This window comes from Rhinolophus hipposideros (assembly GCF_964194185.1).
Source record: "Rhinolophus hipposideros genome assembly, chromosome: 9".
NCBI lineage: Eukaryota > Metazoa > Chordata > Mammalia > Chiroptera > Rhinolophidae > Rhinolophus > Rhinolophus hipposideros.
The window spans coordinates 30287558-30307145 of record NC_138055.1 but is presented as its reverse complement, the minus strand read 5'-3'; the positions used below and the strand labels follow the sequence as shown (position 1 = coordinate 30307145).

Below are 19588 nucleotides of genomic sequence, written 5' to 3'. Positions count from 1 at the left end.
TGGTTCATTCCTGGGTTTAAGCGGTTAACACAGCACTAGGCTCGTTTTACAATTGGTGGTCTCATTAACAGCTGTACTGACTTATGACTCTGCTTCTCCTACACCCTCTCAGATTACACAATTGATGATACAGAAGAGGTTAGTGAAGGTTTTAAACAAGAAGTTACCCTCTGGATGTTTGAGCAAGGCTGCTGTTCCGGCATGGTGGGAAGGCAGGAATCCTAATGTGGTTAGTGCATATACTGAAAGAAAAACTGGAGAGTTCATTCCTCAAAGGCAAGGCTCGGGTTGACTTTCTCTCTAAGACACTTAGGAGCTTGTGTGCCACTGGGAATTAAAGAAAAACTCTGTGCTGCTAATAATGATTATGATAAAGATGTGATCGTTTCCACAAAGTTCATAAACTAGAAAAGTGAGGAGAGGTCCTCTTTCCGGTGACGATGTGCTTTAGTTCTGATGTTATAACCTAACAAGAGGTTTGGAATGCATGAAGAGGCTCTAAGTTAGGCTTCGAGTATTGAGGTTATTTTAAAAACGAAGAAATTCTAACACAACATTGAAGGTTTGGGGTGGGGCAGAGGATATTTTATTTTCCATTTCTTATCTGCTACTTTATTATGCAAACCTTTTTCATGTAGTTCTCTTTTTGGTCCTCTAGTGCAATGCAATTAATTAAAAGGAGAGTTTAGACACAGATATGTCTTCTCTCCTTTTTCTCATGTTGTTTGGCTCATGTTATAAATGAGGTCAATCCAGGAAGCCCATAAAGATGATCTCCAACAAGTAACGTGTTTCCACCATGGGCCCCTCTTCTTCAGAAAAAATCTCATCACTAAACCAGATGCTTTTTAAAGGATATATTCTAGCCTAAAACTTATTTTCATCAGAGAAAAACAGACATCCTTAATACTTTCCACTGGTTTTTACATTATTGTTCAAAAATAAGTTAAATGCAAAGCTTAAGTCATTTGATATTTTATGTGTCATCCTAAGCACAAAATCAGGGCCACTTTTCACAGGAAAATTAAGAAGATAGACTAGATGACAAAAGATTCCTCCATAAAGAATCAATAGTGTTGTCAGTAGGCTAAATAGAGCTCCTACTGCCCTTTGTCAGCTCACAATTGGGACCTTGAAGACCCAGGGAACATCCAGCTTGTCTGTCACAGAATACATGCAACGGACAAGGCATCTGCAGCACCAAATATTCACCAAAATTAAACTCCTGTCTTAATGCATGATTCCTTTTCCCCTCAAATACCGATTCCTTCAGGATATTACCTGCAGATGATGAAATCCAACCTGAATTTGGATGGGTTTCTTCTGCCCATTGCAGTAATGAATGTCATCAGCATCCTGCCATTGTTAATTCTGGCTCCTTGATGGAATATTTCAGCACTTGCCTATTTCCCTCTAAGAGAGATGGACTATTTCTGTCAGCGTGCATTAGTAAGTACCAGTTACCATCTCAAGTGAATTGGTTGCAACTTTAAAAAAATAAAAGAAAAGAAAAGAAAAAGAAAACCACTCTGCTAACATCTAACCTAAATATATGCTCCAAAAAAAGTCTGATTTTGACAAATTGGGAAGACAGTGAATTTGAGAGTGATAACCTCCAGCTTCTCAAATCTCTATGCAGACATCAGTGTCCCATTTTCTTCCTATTCTTTATGCTTCCTCAGAAGATACACCTGAGATAAAGACATGATGAAACTTCCAGTATCATCAAATGGCCTATCCTCTTCAAGGAAGGTGGTCCTTACTCCTGAGTCAACACTGAATATGTTCTTAAAAATTAACACAGGTAACAAACCTAAAACATAATGCCAGGCTATACTTGGGAGGCATCAATTTCTAAACCACTGGCAAAATTTATTTAAAATTATTACTGTGATTCACAGCTCCACTATAGTACTTCTTCAAATAGTAAAGTACATAGCAATAATTTTCAAACATTTTTTCTAGCTCTGTTGAAATATAATTGACATTTAACATTATGTAATTTTAAGGTGTATAATGTGATGATTTGGTACACATATATATTGTGAAGTGTTTACTGCCATAAGGTTAACACATCCTTTACCTTACATAATTACCATTTTGTTGTTGTTGCTGCTGTTGTTGTTGTTAGGGTGAGGACATTAAAGTTCTACTCTCACTTTTTAGTAAAAAAAAAAAAACATTAAAGGTCTACTCTCACTTTTTTTACTCACTTTTTAGTAAAAAAAAAAAAATAGAGCATCTTACTCAGAACACAATTAATAAACCATAAAATAACTTTTCTCTGATTGACATGGGAGAGAAGGAGCTGAATTCTGATCACACTGTCCTCTACCAAGCGTGGCCCCTTGGGCACTGATGTGAAACAAGAGGACAGTGCTGGTACAATAAAACCAGGCTGACTCTACCAATCAGAGGTCTGGATCTCAGCCTATGCTCTGCCACTGAGGTGCTATTGGGAGACTTCGAAAAGCCACCTAATATTTGTTTTCTTCTAGTCCACTTGCTATTTTCATTGAGGGGCATACCTTAAAACAACTTTGGGTTCCTCCATTTTGTAAGACCTTTGGAATCACTAAGGATGACATCAGTGCCTGGAATATAGTCCTGACATAGAGGGAAAGCTCTATAAATGTTAGCGAGTATTGAGTGAATTATCATTTGCAAGGGAGGGGTCTAACTGTTTGGTGGGCATCAACAGAAAGCAAAGGGAGTTTGAAACTCTTGTGGAATATCATGTAATGGTAACATGATGTCTTATCATCTAGGTGAGAAATGATTCCATTGAAATAGTCAGGGGCAGGCATTTCGAAGAGTCTCTTTCCTTCGTGAACCTATTCTTATTATTAATTCCTCCTTTTTAGAGAACTGTGGAGACCATGTAGTCTTCTAGTGACCCATTATTATATGTTTTGCTATTTATCTGTTTATAGAAGTTACATTTTAGTGTGTGTGCTTCCTGTCATTTACCAAAGCCACAATCACTCCAGATCACATCACAGGGAAGATTTGTTTTGGGGAAGAACTCAAAGTGACTAAACTCACCCTAGTTTATTTTGTCATCTTCAGTTATAGAGGCCTTTACTACATAATCTTTTTTGATTTATTTCTAAAGCCAGTAATCCCGACATTATTTATTGTAATATGTTTAGGAAAACGATAAATATTAATAGGGTTTTGAAAATACTTAAATCTTAAAAAGTGCTTTTTTGTCTGCCAATGTGGAAATCCCAAAACCAGTACTTAGTGAATGTCCAGCATTATTTGAAAACTCAAGAGAAAAGACATTGTACATACCCTCAGTAAGCATATTATTAAAACAGAATGAATGCAGGATAAAAGGGAAGTAAATTTATATTGCAAAATGCCAAAAACTTCTCCAGTCTTGTACAGTAAGTACCATAATAATCCAGTCTGAGCTTCCAAATTACTTAATTACAAAAAATTCCTTAAATTGTACTACTTTAGGAAAATATGCTATTCAACATGGCTGAAAGAACACCATTAGAAATCCTTCCAGAGAATATAAAATCTTCAATTCATTTTACATATAAGACACTTTCTCTTGGACAATTCTCCAATCTTTCATATTTGAAATGATGTCTATTCTTAAAGAAAGGTATGATTTTTTTTCTGGATAGAGGAAAGTTAGACAGCATTATCTAATGTATTGTTTGATGTTAAAGAACTAAATATTCCCCTTCAATATTGGTAACAGACTTGTTGGGCAGCAAAAGGGAAAAACTATACTCATTTTAAAAAACTGAGCTATGTTCTCTGAGTATACAATACTGAATTTAGTTGTTTCTAAACCAGATTTCATTCATTTGTTCATTTACATACTTGTTCATTTTATTTGCATAATGTTTTGCTATGGGAATATAAAAAAGTATGATGATATGCATCTTTTTAACTAGATTTTGCTTAAGTTTCCCACATTCTGCTTAGGATTTTGGAAAACTACATTTTACCAGGACATGTTAGCACAAACTTAGAGTACTTTTTGGTAATAATTTACATAACTGAATGTAACTGAAAATTTCCTTTCACTTTGAACTCGAGTGTCTTGAAAATGTGAGTGATATGTAACTATATAAATTATGAACAAATATTTATGAGTTCTTAATTTGAACCATAGGCACCTTCATATACATATCCCATTAAATCTCAAACATAGTGCCATTTAAATTCATGTTTCCTAATTCTAAGACCATTGCTTATTATTATTATTATTATTATTATCATTATTATTATTCCACTCACCAGTTACACACAGTGGTAGATTACTGAAGTTAAATTATCAGTATTAATTCGGAATCGTTACTTCCAATAAGGCTCTGAAGTTAATGAAAAGATTCTTTGTCACCACCATGAACAGTTACTCCTTAGACTCCCCCACACCCTCCACATTCGGGCATTCCCTTCCAAGGACCACCCTGTTTAAGGAGATAGATGGTGCTGATACTGATGATGTACAGTGTTTGACATGGATAATCACAGCACACGCCAAGAGGCAGATTCGCACAAGGAAATCTCACTCAGCTGGTCAAACTCAAAATTTAATAAAGGAAAAAAGAAACGTATTTTTCTTAACTAGTTCACAAACAGTGCAACACAAGAGAGATTTATGATTCAAGATATGACACTCTTGAGTTTATCCCTAAAGAAATCAAGAAGTATATCACAGTACCAACTATAAAAAGTCTCCAAGTCTTCCAGAACTGTGAAAGGCGAAGGCTTCATGTGCTCAGAGTGTTTTCTCAAAACTGTATTTCCCTCATGTTACATAGAAGTGGATTTATCTATTTAAAAGTTAACCTTAATTACCTAAACTTTAGAATCAGTGATATCATTGTGATTTATCCATATTTCATAATTGGACATACTTCATTTTAGCCTTTATCGGTTCAAAAATGTTTACATCATGGGTATTTCCTTTCTTTAGCATTAATTAAAATCTTGCAGTATGTGGCATTTAGTAGTTAGTGCTGACACACACAAGTATTAATCTGACAAAAATTAGCCTAATTAAGATTGTTATTAAGCCTTACACAAAGCAGAAGTGTACAACACAGTAGGTAGCAATTATCTTGGCTTTTAAATGACATTTAAATTGAAATGCAGATGAAGTACATTCAAATATCTGCCAGACCTTCCTTTTTAAAATAAAAACGTGAAAATTTAAATTCTAACTCAAAGTTCTTTATGATATAGTTCCAATCAAGGTGTTGGTCCCTTTTTATATAACCAGTAATTTCTACTAGTTCTAATGATTGGCAGCGATACAAAGTTTCTTTTTTGGTTGGAACCAAAGTACTTCATAAATTAAAAACCGAGTCAGGGATCTAATTATTTCATTGAAAATAGGATTATTTTGGCAAAACTACTTTTTCTGTATTACAGTTTTAGAACTGACAAATTTTTCCAAGAAATATCATAGTGTATATCCATTGCAAAATGCCTGACAGGAGAAACTGTGTAAACACTAAAAGAAGTAATGTGTAAATATCTAGCCTGAATAACTCATTCAGTTGTTCATTTGTTTAATAAAAGCAAATTAATATTCTCAGTTTCTATTTTTAAAGTTGACATCAACATTGGAATTAAATTTGAGGTGAAGTAGAACATCTAGTACACTATTTAAAGCAATAATTGAGGCTCCATTCTCAGAAATTAAAACACAAACTGAAGCTGAATCTCCTGAAATGAGTTACAATAGTTTAAAGAGAAACAAAAGACAAAATACGGATAGCTCACTTCAAACAGAGGAACACACTACTAATCAGAGATACCATAAAAGTAAAACACAAAATAAAACAAAACATGCCATTCTAATAGCAAGTGAGAAATATCTTCCGCAAAGTCAGCAGATACATGTGACAATAATATTACAGCTGTCTGTATGAGAGAGATTTATGGATACCAGTATGTTCTCACATGAGAAAATTTCCTGTTCTGGGAATTTGCCAAAATCATGGATCCAAGGGCTATTTCTCAAGTATGCAACAGAATTCCATACTTATGGTTGTGTTACGTATCAGAGACTCATACATCAGACCACCCATAAAAATCCATAGCTTTCTCAGTGAGTAAATTTAGCCAATAACTGAAGAATCGTAACATATCTATTGTTTAGTATGAAATTTTGCTTCAGTATGAAATGGCAAGTGCAACCTTAATGTTTGAATAAATTCTGACTTTTATTTCATTGTGGTCAAATTTGGAAAATTATTACATAGTAAGATAATAAACTATAAGAGCTTCAAGAATCATATGGACTTGTCTACAACCATATAGCCAATATTAAAACATATATTATTTATCTAAATATAATATCTCCTTTGGAATCATGTGCTTTATCTTGAAAATACAGGTCTGCTAGAGGTTTAAAATGTGTACGTTCTGATAAACTGCACTCTGCTTTGGATGAGTTATGATCTCATAGAAGTTAAAAATAAAAATGGAGCAAATTAAATTTAGGTTGAAATCAAACTTTGTTTTGAATTTCAAAAAAGTCATTTTTCACTGGTACAAGAGTGCGGTAGCAAATAAAAAGCAAATGTAGTTACCTAGATTCTTCAGGTAAAATATGCATTGCCCTAAAATGTCTGGATAAATGAGTTAAATATTTGGGCTGTGCTTGAAATTCTCCAGAGAACTGTCTTTCGTGGGATTTTTCCTAGATGAGTTCTTAGAGTGCTCTATGCTCCAGTAGTACTTCTCAAAGTTCAAAGTGCACAGGAATCTTCGAGGGATCTTATTTAAATGCAGATCTGATTCAGTCCTCCTAGGGTGGAGCCTGAGATTCTGCCTGGTTAGCAAGCTTCCATGCGATAACCATGCTGCGGGTCAGGGGCTACACTTCAAGAACAGAGGGAGAGGCCAACAGATTATTTTCTCCCATTTCTTACCTGTATACAAGCAGCTGTGGGCCAGGTAAAAGATGTCACAATTTCTCTTCAGATTATTCCCTTGTACCTCTCACTCAACTCAAAATCAAACTAATTTTCTCCATGTCTACTGTGGGTCTTCTTTATACTGTCACTACCATCTTCCCAATGACGGGACTCACGGTCAGCACTGACATCTGCTTCCTCAATCCTTGCTTCAGATGCTACGTTTTTATCAGTGGAATCCATTGCAGCTTGTGCTTCTAGTCTCTATATTTTTTGGAAGTGGGTGCCCTACTTGTAACTGAAGCCCCCATCATATTTTACCTGGATTAGGTTTTAACTTCCTAACTATCTTCCAACCTCCAACATCTCTCCCATTCTATCAATCAGCACATGGCCTTCAGAGTAATAATTTTAAATGACAATCCTAATCATTTCACTTGTGTCTAATATCTTCAATGATTCCATTATCTTCAGAGTAATTTCAAAATTCCTTAAAAATATATGAAATGCCTCTTATGATCTGACCCCAATCTATCTTCTCTCCTGATTCCTAATCACTTGAGTTTCTCACCATTCTGAAAATTTGTCTGACACTTTGTCAACTGTATGCCTTTGCTCATGTGATTTGTGCTGCCTTCAGCTCTTCATATTGAAACCCTTTTCCTTTGAAGCATAAAATGATTTCTCTCACCTCTCCAACTAGAAATAAGTTCCTCTTATATTCCCCAACAGAATATGAGCCTGCAATGACTGAGAACAGATATTTTTCATCTTATATCAGACAACTGCACCTAGCATACTGCCTTGCTTATAGCAGGAATAGAATAAATATTAAATTGAAATGACATATTAGTACCCTTTCTGATGAGTCTATAATGTGACAAGTAATCTAGATAAATGCAATTATGGTTGAGTCTGATTTTAAAGATAGATAATAATGAAATTCATGTTTTTCATGTGAGCTGTTTACAAAACCAAAGTCTCTACTTCCCTGTGAATTGTCCTTAATGGAACTTTAAAATAGTAATAACTAAAGAATCCCTCAAATTTTCTATTATTCAGATTTCCTCCTTTTTCACGCCTTCCGTTTCTTGGGGACTTGGTAAAGACCAAGCTTTACGGATACATTTAAATGCTAAGATATAATCAAAAAATATACCTACCAGTTTCTCTATCAGCCAAAACAAACACTAAGCTATTTAAACATTAGATTGATTTTTCTGAGTTGAAAGATTTGCCTTATCTGAAATTTTATGCAAGTTAGCAAAATGTGACTATCTCTAAATTTCAAGTAAATTCCATCAAGCTAAAGTTTGCCTCTGCTCTAACGATGGGATTAAGTCCAGTAATGTGAATGCTAAATTGAGAAATGGAATGGTTGTGGTAAATATAAACTGTAACAAAACTAACAAAATCCCCACTCATTTTCAATAAAAACTTCCTAGAAAATCCCTTAAAAGTAAAAGGAAGAGAAGAACTGGACCAGTATCTGAATAATGGCTTCCATTTATATTCTTCACTTAGCTAATTCACCTTTAATATTTTTTTTCCTAAACAAAAGTTTCCAGTCTTTAATGCTCTAATAGCAGCTTTACTTTTTCTGTAAAGATTAGAGAATTCTCAGACAACTGAAGACTGATAATGCTTAAGGGTTATTTCAAAATCACTTTTAAAATGATGATTAAAACCTTATGAAGAGAGAATTTTATTTTAAATTTCTCCCATATCATTTTTGATTCCTATACATCTAAAAAAGTTATCAAGAATGACATATCTGAGGATAAAAGTTCAAACGTATTGCTTTATCTTTAATACTAATTGTTACTAATTGCTACCAGGAACTGTTATAATAATACCAGTACATTATTTTATTTAAATCTCATAGCCACCCTACAAAGAAAGCATCATTAACTCTATGTTAGAGTTGAGGAAAGTGATAATGAGGTTAAATAACTTGCCCGAGGCCAGGTAAGTCAGGAAACATGGAGTCAATGCAGCCACAGCCTACCAGAGCCTAAGCACAGTTAAAGGACACCTGGATAGCCTCAGGGCAAAAAATGTTGAGGAAACATTCCCTAGAGTGAATTGTAAGAAATACTATGGGCAATTACACTGATTTGGGCTTTTTCTTTAATTTTTTTCCTTCTTGCATTCTTTTCCTTCAGTTGCTGGAAGTCTTTCTTTCTCCTGCACTGTCTGTGATGGTTTCTGGCTTCTTTGAAACACAGGAAGTACTTTCCTCCAGCAGAACAGCCTCTTTCAGGCCAAGTTCTCCTTGTTTCCTCCATGCCCTGTTTCCACCTCATGCTTCAATACGTTTTACTTGGAGTGGCTAAAACACTGGTCAACTCAGCCTGTGAGTAACAACTGTATCACTTCATGTTAGAACATACTGAGTTTCTATACAGAACACCTTAAATGGGTGATGTGTTCTGTATTCACTCCCTGGAAATTTCCCACATTTCAGAACAAGCCTATTTATCACCCTCATTAAAAAATAATAATAATAATAATAATTTTTCTTCATTTCTCTACCACATACAGAACAATAATTAATTTTGAATGTAGATGGAATGAAAGATTTACTAACCTTGTTAAAGGAAGTAACCATTTGGTCAGATACAAAAGGAGAAAAAAAATTCTCCTAAAATTTAGAAGACAACTCCAATGTATTCAGATGAAAACTCTCCTCTTCTATCTTTCCTCTTTTCACTCATAGATGAAGTCACACACACACACTCCCTGCAAAGATGACATTTGTAATGTACTTTGAGAATCTACAAACATGCAAATGAAATGAAAACTTGGGGCAATTTTCCAGATGACTCAGTGTCTTTAAATTAAATTACAATAAATTGTGATTACTAGTGTTTCATAAGACACTTTCAAAATAACTTTATTAAATATCAAGGGTTTTCTGGCTTGTCTAGATTGCCGATATTAATTAAATTGGTCAATTTAAAATTCATCAAAATATTTCAGTGACTTATTGCAATACATAAAATGTGAAAGGGTGCTTTGAATTGTAAAACCAAGAATTACTCTTCTGGGAGGCAGTATAGCACAGTGGTTAATATCTGGTTTTATCTTCATGACATAATAGTTTTAATGTCAGACAGATCTAAGTTCAAACTCAGCTCTGCCACTGACTAGCTGTGTGTCCTTAGTCCAATTCTGCATTTCTGAGCCTTTCTCATCATCTATAAAATTGGGAAGGTTGCTGTAAGGACTAAATCAAATATTTTATGTAAAGGAAAAAGCAGACTGTCTAGTATGTAGACAGCACAGCTCTCAAGAATTAGCAGCTGTAATGTGTACTGTTGTATCATCGTCATCATCATCATCATCATCATCATCATCATCATCATCTTTCACATCAATTAATAGTGCCAAACTCTGACTCAGGACTCAAGCATAGCTCATTGTTCTTTCTACCAACCTTACCACAACTCAAACGCCAGGATACATGGTAGTGTGAGCAGAATCATGACTTTCTCACATGAGTTATCCCAGATTCCCCCATTCTTCTTATTTCTCATCCCTAATACAACAGCCAGTCTTAGTCTTTACTCTGAAATATCATCTAAATCTGGCTGTCTCACTGTCTCCCTTGCTATGTACCTCGTCTCTAGCCCAAATTCTATCAGAGCCTCCTAACTTGTCTCCCTCTTCCTCTCCTGCTCCATGAATCCATTCTCTTCAAAACAACTACCATGCTTTTCCTAATAAATAAATCCTATCATTTCCCTGCTTAGAATTCCACAGTAGGATTTTGGAGATAAATTCCTTAAATGGTGAATAAGACTACACATGCTTTGGACTCTGTGTACTACTCCAGCTACATTTTATAACATTCTTCCCTTTGACCATTTCACTAGAAATTTGAAAAGGATAAATGAATTGAGACAGTAATCCAGGGAAGACAAACAAGTGTCTCAGACCAGGGAAGTAGTAGAATAGGTAGTGAGAAATGTTCAAAGTTTGTTTATATTTTGAAGATAAAACCAACAGAAAGAGAGAGAGAGAGCGGGAGAGGAAGGGGGAGAGAGAAGTTAATGATGACAATAAAATTTATCACTTGAGCAACTGGAAGGATGAAGTTGAGCAACTGGAAGGATGAAGTTGCCATCTACAGTGTGACAAAGAGCTACAGGTGGAGCATTGGGAGAAGATCATGAGTTTAGTTTTGGACATTTTGAGAATGAGATGTCAAATAGAGATATTAAATAAGGAATGGATATCTAAGTCTGTAATTTGATATTCAAGTAGGGGATAAATGCACATTTGAGAGTCATAAGCATATCAATGGTATTTAAAGCAATGGTACTAGTTGAGATCACCAAGGGAGTTAGGGTAGGTAGAGAGTCAGTGTAGACAAAGAAGCGGATTTAAGAACTGAGTCCTGCAGTACTCCATCATTATGACATTCCAGAGATGAGAAATTTGTAAAGGAGATAGAAATGAAGTGACCACTGAGAAAAGAAGAAAACCAAGACAGCAATATCTTAAAAGTCAAATGAAGAAAAGGTATCAAGAAAGAGAGCAATTAACTGTGTCAAATACTGCTGATAGATCAAACAATATGAGGACTGAGAATTGACCATTGGATTAAGCAATTTGAAGGTTATTGGTGATTTTGACGAGAGCTTTTCCATGTGGGGTTTGGGGATGCACAAAAGTTTGATTAGAATAGGTTGAAGGGATAATGGGAAAAGAATTGGAGACCATTTGAAGAATTCTGCAGCAAAGTGGAACAAAGAAATGGAACAGTAGCTGACAAAGGAATGGGGTTAAAGGTGTTAGGGGTGGGGGACATTGGAGGGTTAAGGAAGGAAAAGTAATGCCACAGTATAGTGGGCACATTCAATAAAGAGGGGAAATTAATAGTATCAGGGAGAGGGGAAATACTGGAGGAAGAGAAGCTGAGATATAACTTACAAGTTGAGAATTTGACTTTAGATAGTTTCATGATAGTTCATCAATGCTAACAGTTTGGATGGCAGAGTATGTGGGTGCAGAAGATCATGGGTGTGGAAATTCTTGTCTAGCTCATTCAATTTTTTCAGTGAAGTAGGATCCCAGCCCATGAGCTGTGAGTGAGGATGGGGAGGACATCTTGGCAGTTTGAGAAGTCTGAAGAGGTGTGAAATTTGTCTAAGACATGGGGGAGTGAATGAACTAGGGGAATATAGAATGTTGTCAGGTAGCATTAGGAGATCACTTGAGGTTGGTGGGCAGGAATTTAAAATGAGTTGGCCAACGTGGTTATGGGTTTTTCTTCCGCTACATTAGGCTGTATGGATATAAGAACAGAGACTGCAGACAGTTAATTGTTTTGTCAGTCAAGTTCCAGAAAGCAAGAGATAGGCAAAGGAAGGAGAGTATGAACAAATATGATTATAACAACTGACTATGAAACTTAACTTGGGTAAAACGAATAGTGAGGATGGGAAGAGCATGAAAAAGGTGAAATAATGAAAGGAGCAATGGAGTGGAGGTCCTGGAGGAATACAAGCATTTGCGTGGTTGAGTATTAGAGAGCAAGCTGGGAAGATAGAAGGCAGTAGTCAAAGGGAGATGCACAAAGATGAGATTATGGAGTGATTACAATTATTGGTCTAAGGCGAGAGTTGGTAAACTTTTTCTGAAAAGTGTCAGATAGTAAATAGGTAGGTTTTGCACACCAGTCTGTTACAACCACTCAACTCTATCTTTGTGGTGTATAAACAGTCATAGACATATAATGAATGGGTGTGACTGTGTTCCAATAAAACTTTATTTATAAATAGATGTAAGGCTGAAACTTACCTGACCATAGTTTGTCAACCCCTGGTCTAGGGTACAAGGTTCAGTGTGTGACCATGGGTACGAATGGCTAAGGTAGAGTGGAGGACAGGACATTGGAGAAGAGGTCAAGGAAGTGAGAAACCAAGACTTGGCAGGATGGAAGGATGATCGATATGCATGTTCAAATTATCAAGAATTAAGGCAGGAGTGGCACTAGAGGGTGTGATGATAAAAGAGGAGGTGATGACTGAATAATAGAGGAAAATGGCCTAGAAACTGGCAGATGACAGCACAAAAGAGAAGTATTAAGGCATATAATCGGATAACAGATTCGAATCAGATGCTTTTTAGACATGAGAAAGGAATAATGAACTGAAAGTGATAATCAGATAAAGTTCCATTTTCTGGGACTGTGGTACTTCTCCTCCACATGTTCAAAATAACTTCTCACCAAGCACAATAAACACTTTTGAACTGCTTAAGAGCAACTGGAGTAATAGAAATTTCCAGCAGTGAGTCCCCAGTACCCAGTGCCTCAGGAAGGTGGTTATGGCCCCACAGTTTGTAGATTCTGAATATGCTGTGATGAGCATCTTTGCAAACACTAACCAGTCTCCACCTGGGGACACATTTCAGCTCTCATTGGCAAGAAGATCTGCTTTCACATGCACTTTGAATATTTTTTTTACTGTGTCTTCATAGTAAAATAAGAATTTTAGAGTAGTGGCAGACTTGTTGATAATATCTATACTATAATGTACTAAAAGGAGTATCATGAAGCCTAAAAAATCGAGTTGATGATCACTAAAGTTGAAAAAGATCAGAACATGCAAGAAGATGCATGAATATGGAGATCCAAAGACTTGAAAAGCTAAGTCCTATGAAAGGGAACCAGAGGCTTTCAAAACGACTAACATGACACCAAAGAGAGATTAACCAGCAGGCAGAGGCTGGCAAAGTGTGTTCATGAATTATATACCGCACCAGAAGTTCTAGCAAGAGAAAAGCACAGGATTAATAATTAACTAGCGAAGTAATAATGGGCTCATACGTTCTGCCTTTTCTCTGTGAAAGAAATCGGTCTACTTCGTCTTTCTGCCCATTGTTTGTCTCCTCATATTTATAGAGAGGAAAGTTCATAAGTCAAATCCTTTTTATAACTGTGAATCATTTCTTCTCAAAACCTCTTCAGTGTTTCCCTCGTACTCTCCTTTGGATCTTCCTGAAAAACCTTGCAGCTTGACTCCAGGCTTCTGCTGGTAATTTGCACTGCACAAGAAAGCCCTTGTCGCCAATATTTGAAGCCCGTCTCCACAGTATTCTATTTATCACTATCATCATCTGCATCTCCAATAAGTATTTGTGGTAGCAAGTGCCTGTTTGCACTGCCCTTCGTATTGTGCATATCTTTGCTCTCTGCCTTCCCAGAGTTTAAAATCCAGGAATCATGTAACAATGCCTTTACCCACCCTCATCCCCAGCACTCGGCACATTTCCTAGGATACATATAAGGACCCCTTTCAATGTTTATTGGAGGATAAATAAAAACTTGTGAAGGAAATACAGAAAGCAAAGCAGAAGGGTTAAACACAGGAAGGAACGTAAATATATTTACATTAGTAAGTTGGTTGAAAAGTGCTCGGCAGATACATTTACTGGGGTAAAGTATGACAGGCAAACTGGGGTGAAATTTTTCTGAAAGGGAAGGGAGGAGACAACATCTCTTTCTTCTTATAGAGAAGGAAATTAAAGGTTTAGTGTTTACAGTATGTCCGTTTTCAATCACCATTTTTCTTTTTTAAATGAGCTTTAATGTATATTTATGATCTCTCATTGTAGAAAAATATGCAAAATACAAAAGAGTAAGGAGAAGAAAAATTAAAACCCAATAATTCAACCACTCAAAGCTAAAACTGTTTCTGTTATTTAATGTGTTTTCTTGCAACTTTTTACCATGCATATACAAAATAGAGAAATTAGTATAATAAACTCCTGTGTACTTGTGTTCCAGCTTCAACAATTTTCAACTCACAGCCAAACTTGTTTCATCTCTGTCTTCATTGGCATGCCTCATCCCTCCTTGCTATATAATTTTGAAGCAAATCCCAGATATCATATTATAATAAATATCGTAAATATTTTAGCAAGTATGCCTAAGATTGCAATGCATATTTTAAAATAGTTATGTTACTATTGTATGTACAAAATCATACATACTTATTTTCATCTATTTCTGATATCAAAAAATTGTTTTAATTTAATTTTTCTATTTTATTGAGGTATAATTGATATATAACATATTTGTTTCAGGTATACAACCTACTGATTCAATATTTGTATACCCTGCAAAATGATCACCACAATAATTCTATTCACCATCAGTCACTACACAAGGTTACAAATTTTGGTGTTTTTTTTTTTTTTATGAGAACTTTTAAGATTTACTTTCTTGACAACTTTCAAATATGTACTACAAAATTACTGACTCTAGTCACCATGCTGTATATTACATACCCATTACTTATTTATTCTATAAGTGGAAGTTTGTGCCTCTTGATAGCCTTCACCTGTTCCACCCAGCTCTCCAACATCCCTATCCCCTCCTTTCCCCCCCACCCCCAAGCAACCAACATTCTGTTCTCTGTATCTATGAGCTTTGTTTTTCAGATTCCACATGTAGTGGAATCATACAGTATTTACCTTTCTCAGTTGGACTTATTTCACTTAGCATGATACCCTTAAGTTCCATCTATGTTGAAACAAATGGCAAAATTCCATTATTTTTTATGGCATACACACACACACACACACATACACACACACACACACACACACACATACAACACCACATTTTCTTCTTTATGCATTCATCCACTGATGGACACTTAAGTTGTTTCCATATATATCTTTTTGAGTTAGTGTTTTCATTTCCTTCAAATTAAATACCCAGAAGTTGAATTGCTGGGTTATAAGGTAGTTCTATTTTTAATTTTTTGAGGAACCTCCATACTGTTTTCCATGGTGATTGCACCAATTTACATTCCCACCAACAGTGCACTAGCGTTCCCTTTTCTCCACATCCTTCCCAACACTTGTTATTTCTTATCTTTTTGACAATAGCTAATCTAGCAGGTGTGAGGTGATATCACATTGTGGTTTTGATTTGCATTTCCCTTTTGATTAATGATGTTGAGCATGTTTTCATGTACCTGTTGGTCATTTATGTCTTCTTTAAAATGTCTAATGAGATCCTCTGCCCATTTTTTAACTGTATTGTTTGGAGGTTTTTTTGGTTGTTTTTTTGTTGTTGTTGTTGTTGTTTGCTATTGAGGTGTATGAGTTCTTTATATGTTTTGGTACTTAACCCTTTATCAGATATATGATTTGCAAATATTTTCTCCCATTCAGTAGTCTACTTTTTCATTTTGTTGGTTTTCTTTGCTGTGCAGAAGCTTTTTAGTTTGATAAAATGACACTTGTTTATTTTTGCTTTGGCTGCCCTTGCTTTTAGAGTTAGATCAAAAAATGATTGGCAAGACCAATTTTAATTGAAAAAAAAAATTCCCCCATGATTTTCTTTCAACTTCTTTCCACCATCATTACTATTACCCCGACAATGACTTGCGATGAAAAATGTAACTATTTTGGAGACCGAGTGCTTAAGCTATTGTCTCTAGGTACCCTCTCCTTAAATGGGATGATTTAAATGCACCTAAAGGGCTTTGCACAGTGTCTTGCACAAGTTAGAGCTATTTAATTTAGTAAAATTAATATTGTTAAAAATAATTAACATTATTTAGTTCCTACAAGTCAGCATTGTAATAAGCACGTTACATATATTATAGCAAGTAAGAATCACAATGCCTCTGTAAATGAGTAATGATGATTCCCATTTTATAGAGAAGGATATTGAGGCTTTAAAAGTTTAAATAACTTACCTCAATTCAGAGAGGTAGTAAATGGTTGACCTGGGGTTTTAGCACAATCTTGTCTAACTTCAGAGCCCATGCTCTTAACTTCCATGCTAATTTTATGTGTTAAAGTCGAGTTTTCCGAAGAGAACCTAATGGTTTACACAGAATCATAGAACTACAGACTATATTGATAGATTGTCATGATATCATCTAGGACAAGCCTCACTTCAATTCAAAATTCATAAGAAATATTCAAGTTGGGATGAAATTTGGGTGAATATATTGGGACACTCAACCACCAAGTGATCAAAATTTTCTGGTAATTGTACAGGATATATTTTGCCATATTTTATTCCTTGTAAATGTCTATAAATTTTAAGATCATAATATATCTTACTATAGTAATTTTAGCAAAGTCCAACCCAAATTTTAACTGTATCAGTAAATTTTCTTTGAGGTATCATCAAGACTAATTTGAATATATCTGTGAAACTATGTTAGAGAGAATGTTCCAAATTTTGATTTTCTCTTTTTCTCTCAGTCTCTGTAATATCATACAGATTTGTTCCAAGTACCATGAGAGGAAACTTTATGAATCTTTTGACACTGTTCATCGGATTTGGCTGTTTCACTGCGGCACTGCTGGTAGAGTTGGTATATCTCATCTCTGAAGGTAAAAATAGGTTTACGGTATGCTTATATATATTGATTTGATGACTAGAGAATTGGGAGACTAAACCTTAAAAAGAGGGGCTTTTCCAGTGTACTCTTTTTTTTTAATTGATCCACTTTTTGCAATTAAGATAGAATTAAGATAGGAAATAGACTCTGCTGTATTCATTAATTTCTGGGAATTGTTTTTCTTTTGATAGGAGGAGGTAATTACAGAATGTCACTACTAATGAGACCCTGCCTGCTGTCTTTCTTTAGTGTATTTTTAAACAAACTAGTCATTATATTCTTATTAGGTCTTTCAGTGAGGCCATATTCAATAATGCCTCATGGCTGGAATAGATGATCCTCAGAAAAGTAAGTCCTGTATAAATATGGGAGAATGAGGTATCTGGATGATCTTTTTTCCTTGTGATTTGCCAGAAATCTTGTCTATGCAACCAAAGAGAAACTGTGTGTTGAAAAACAAATGATTTTGGAAAAATTTCCCCATAGACGTTTTGGTCAGGCGATGCAACCAAACTGAAAAATTCACATGCAAACGTAAAAAGTGCTACTCTTACATGTGCTGGTAGAAAAATCAAACAGGATAACAATAATGATTAGCCTGTGAAATTCACAGTGAAATGTCTTTGGCTGTATTTTAAATCTAGAGGCTTTTTTCCCTTCTTTGTTCTAAGATGGTAATATAGTTTAAAACTTTTTAAAATTTACTTTTGCTTATTTTACGGAGAATACCACAAGCTTATTCCTCTCTACTTTCAAAAATAGTTATAGTTGTACACTTAAAATAATGTAAAGAAAGTGTTGGTTTATGTTCCCTTGAAACCAACAAATTTAATTTATTTACTTACGAACTACAAAAATTCAAGTTTTATGAATGAGAGACACCTTTTAACAGTAGATCTCCATTCTAGAAATATATCAAGGACCCACTCTGTTCCAGGTACCATATGGGCACTGAGGGTACCATGGAAAGCAGAATAAACACTTCCAAACACCCATAAAATTTCCAGGGTCTTAGGGAAGCAATAAAGTTAAGAGTGATAAATGCAATGGTAAGTATACTAGAGTTTTAGGGAACAAATCTACAACCATGATTGATTATTAACAAGATCGAGCCCTGCCTTTTTCTTAGTAAACTGAGCAAGTTAAGCAAAAACATGTATGGATACTTACTTTATGCCAGGCCCTGATCTACACTGAATTAAGTGAGATATAGTGCCAATTCTCAAAGGGCTCAAATCCAAGCTGTCAGAACTAACTGTGTGAACTGTGGCAAGTTGTTGACTTCTCTGGTTGATTAGATTCTTTATATGTAAACAAGGAACAAAGCATTGGTGTAAGGGTCTTATAAGATAGCCTGGAAAAGTTTTATCTATATCTCTACCTAAAATATCTTAGGTGTTGAACATGTTTCTTTTCTTCTCATTACTCAATGAAAATGTTTCTGAAGATTTGCTAAAAACCCAAAGTTCTACAATCAAACCCCATTTGACATAGTCTAGAGGAACTGCAAAGTCAAATATTATTACCAGTTTATTTTTCATATAAATCTAAATGTTTCACACGGGAGCGTAAAGCAACTTCCAAAGTAGGCCAAACCAGTGTCACTGGATAGGTTCTCCACAAGGTTGTTCCTCACATTAGACATCAGCCACAAGTTCGGATGTCCCCAGGACTGTCATCACTTTTGATAAGCTAACTATAAATTTGGAGGTCCCCCGCAGAATTCTTCGGGTTTTATAATTTGCTAGAATGCTCCATAGAACTCAGGAAAACAGAATACTTATGATTACAGCTTTCTGATAGCAAAAGAATATAAAACAAGCTGAAAGGAGAGGCACCTAGAACAAGCTCTCGGAAGGTTCCCAAAGTAAAAGTTCTGTCATCCTCAAAGATGCAGTACCTAACTGGCGCATGAGTGTGTGACAGTATGCGGAGTATGGCCACCGGGGAAACTCATCTGAGCATCAGGGTTTTTACTGAGGCTTTATTATGTGGTAGCATTGATTAAATCATTGGCTATTTGGTTGAACTTAATCCCCAGTATCTCTTCCCTCTCTAGAAATTGAGGTAATATCAAGTCTCAAAGTCTCAATCCTCTAATCACATGGTTTGTCTTCCTGGCTGTCCAGCCCCTATTCTGAATCATTTCTTTAGTATAAATCATCAGGTGGGGCTTAAAGAAGGCTCACCATGAATAACAAAAATATTCCAATCAGGAAATTCAAAGGGTTTAGAATGTTTACCGCCCAGGAACCAGGGACTAGGCCAAGCATTTCTTTATTACACACAACTGTTTCACTCAAAACCTAA

At 35.4% G+C, this 19588-nt stretch overlaps 1 protein-coding gene across 1 annotated transcript in view; it reads left to right on the top strand.

The window, feature by feature from the left end:
* The window catches only part of SLC15A5 (solute carrier family 15 member 5), a gene marked incomplete at both ends in the record, with an annotated part of 69616 nt that overhangs the window by 26090 nt on the left and 23938 nt on the right, over positions 1–19588 (top strand). Inside the window, 6 exon segments of the mRNA XM_081058213.1 lie at positions 1274–1378; positions 1381–1449; positions 9062–9084; positions 9086–9117; positions 9119–9252; positions 17139–17270. Of these exon segments, the coding sequence (XP_080914339.1) occupies positions 1274–1378; positions 1381–1449; positions 9062–9084; positions 9086–9117; positions 9119–9252; positions 17139–17270 (495 nt within the window).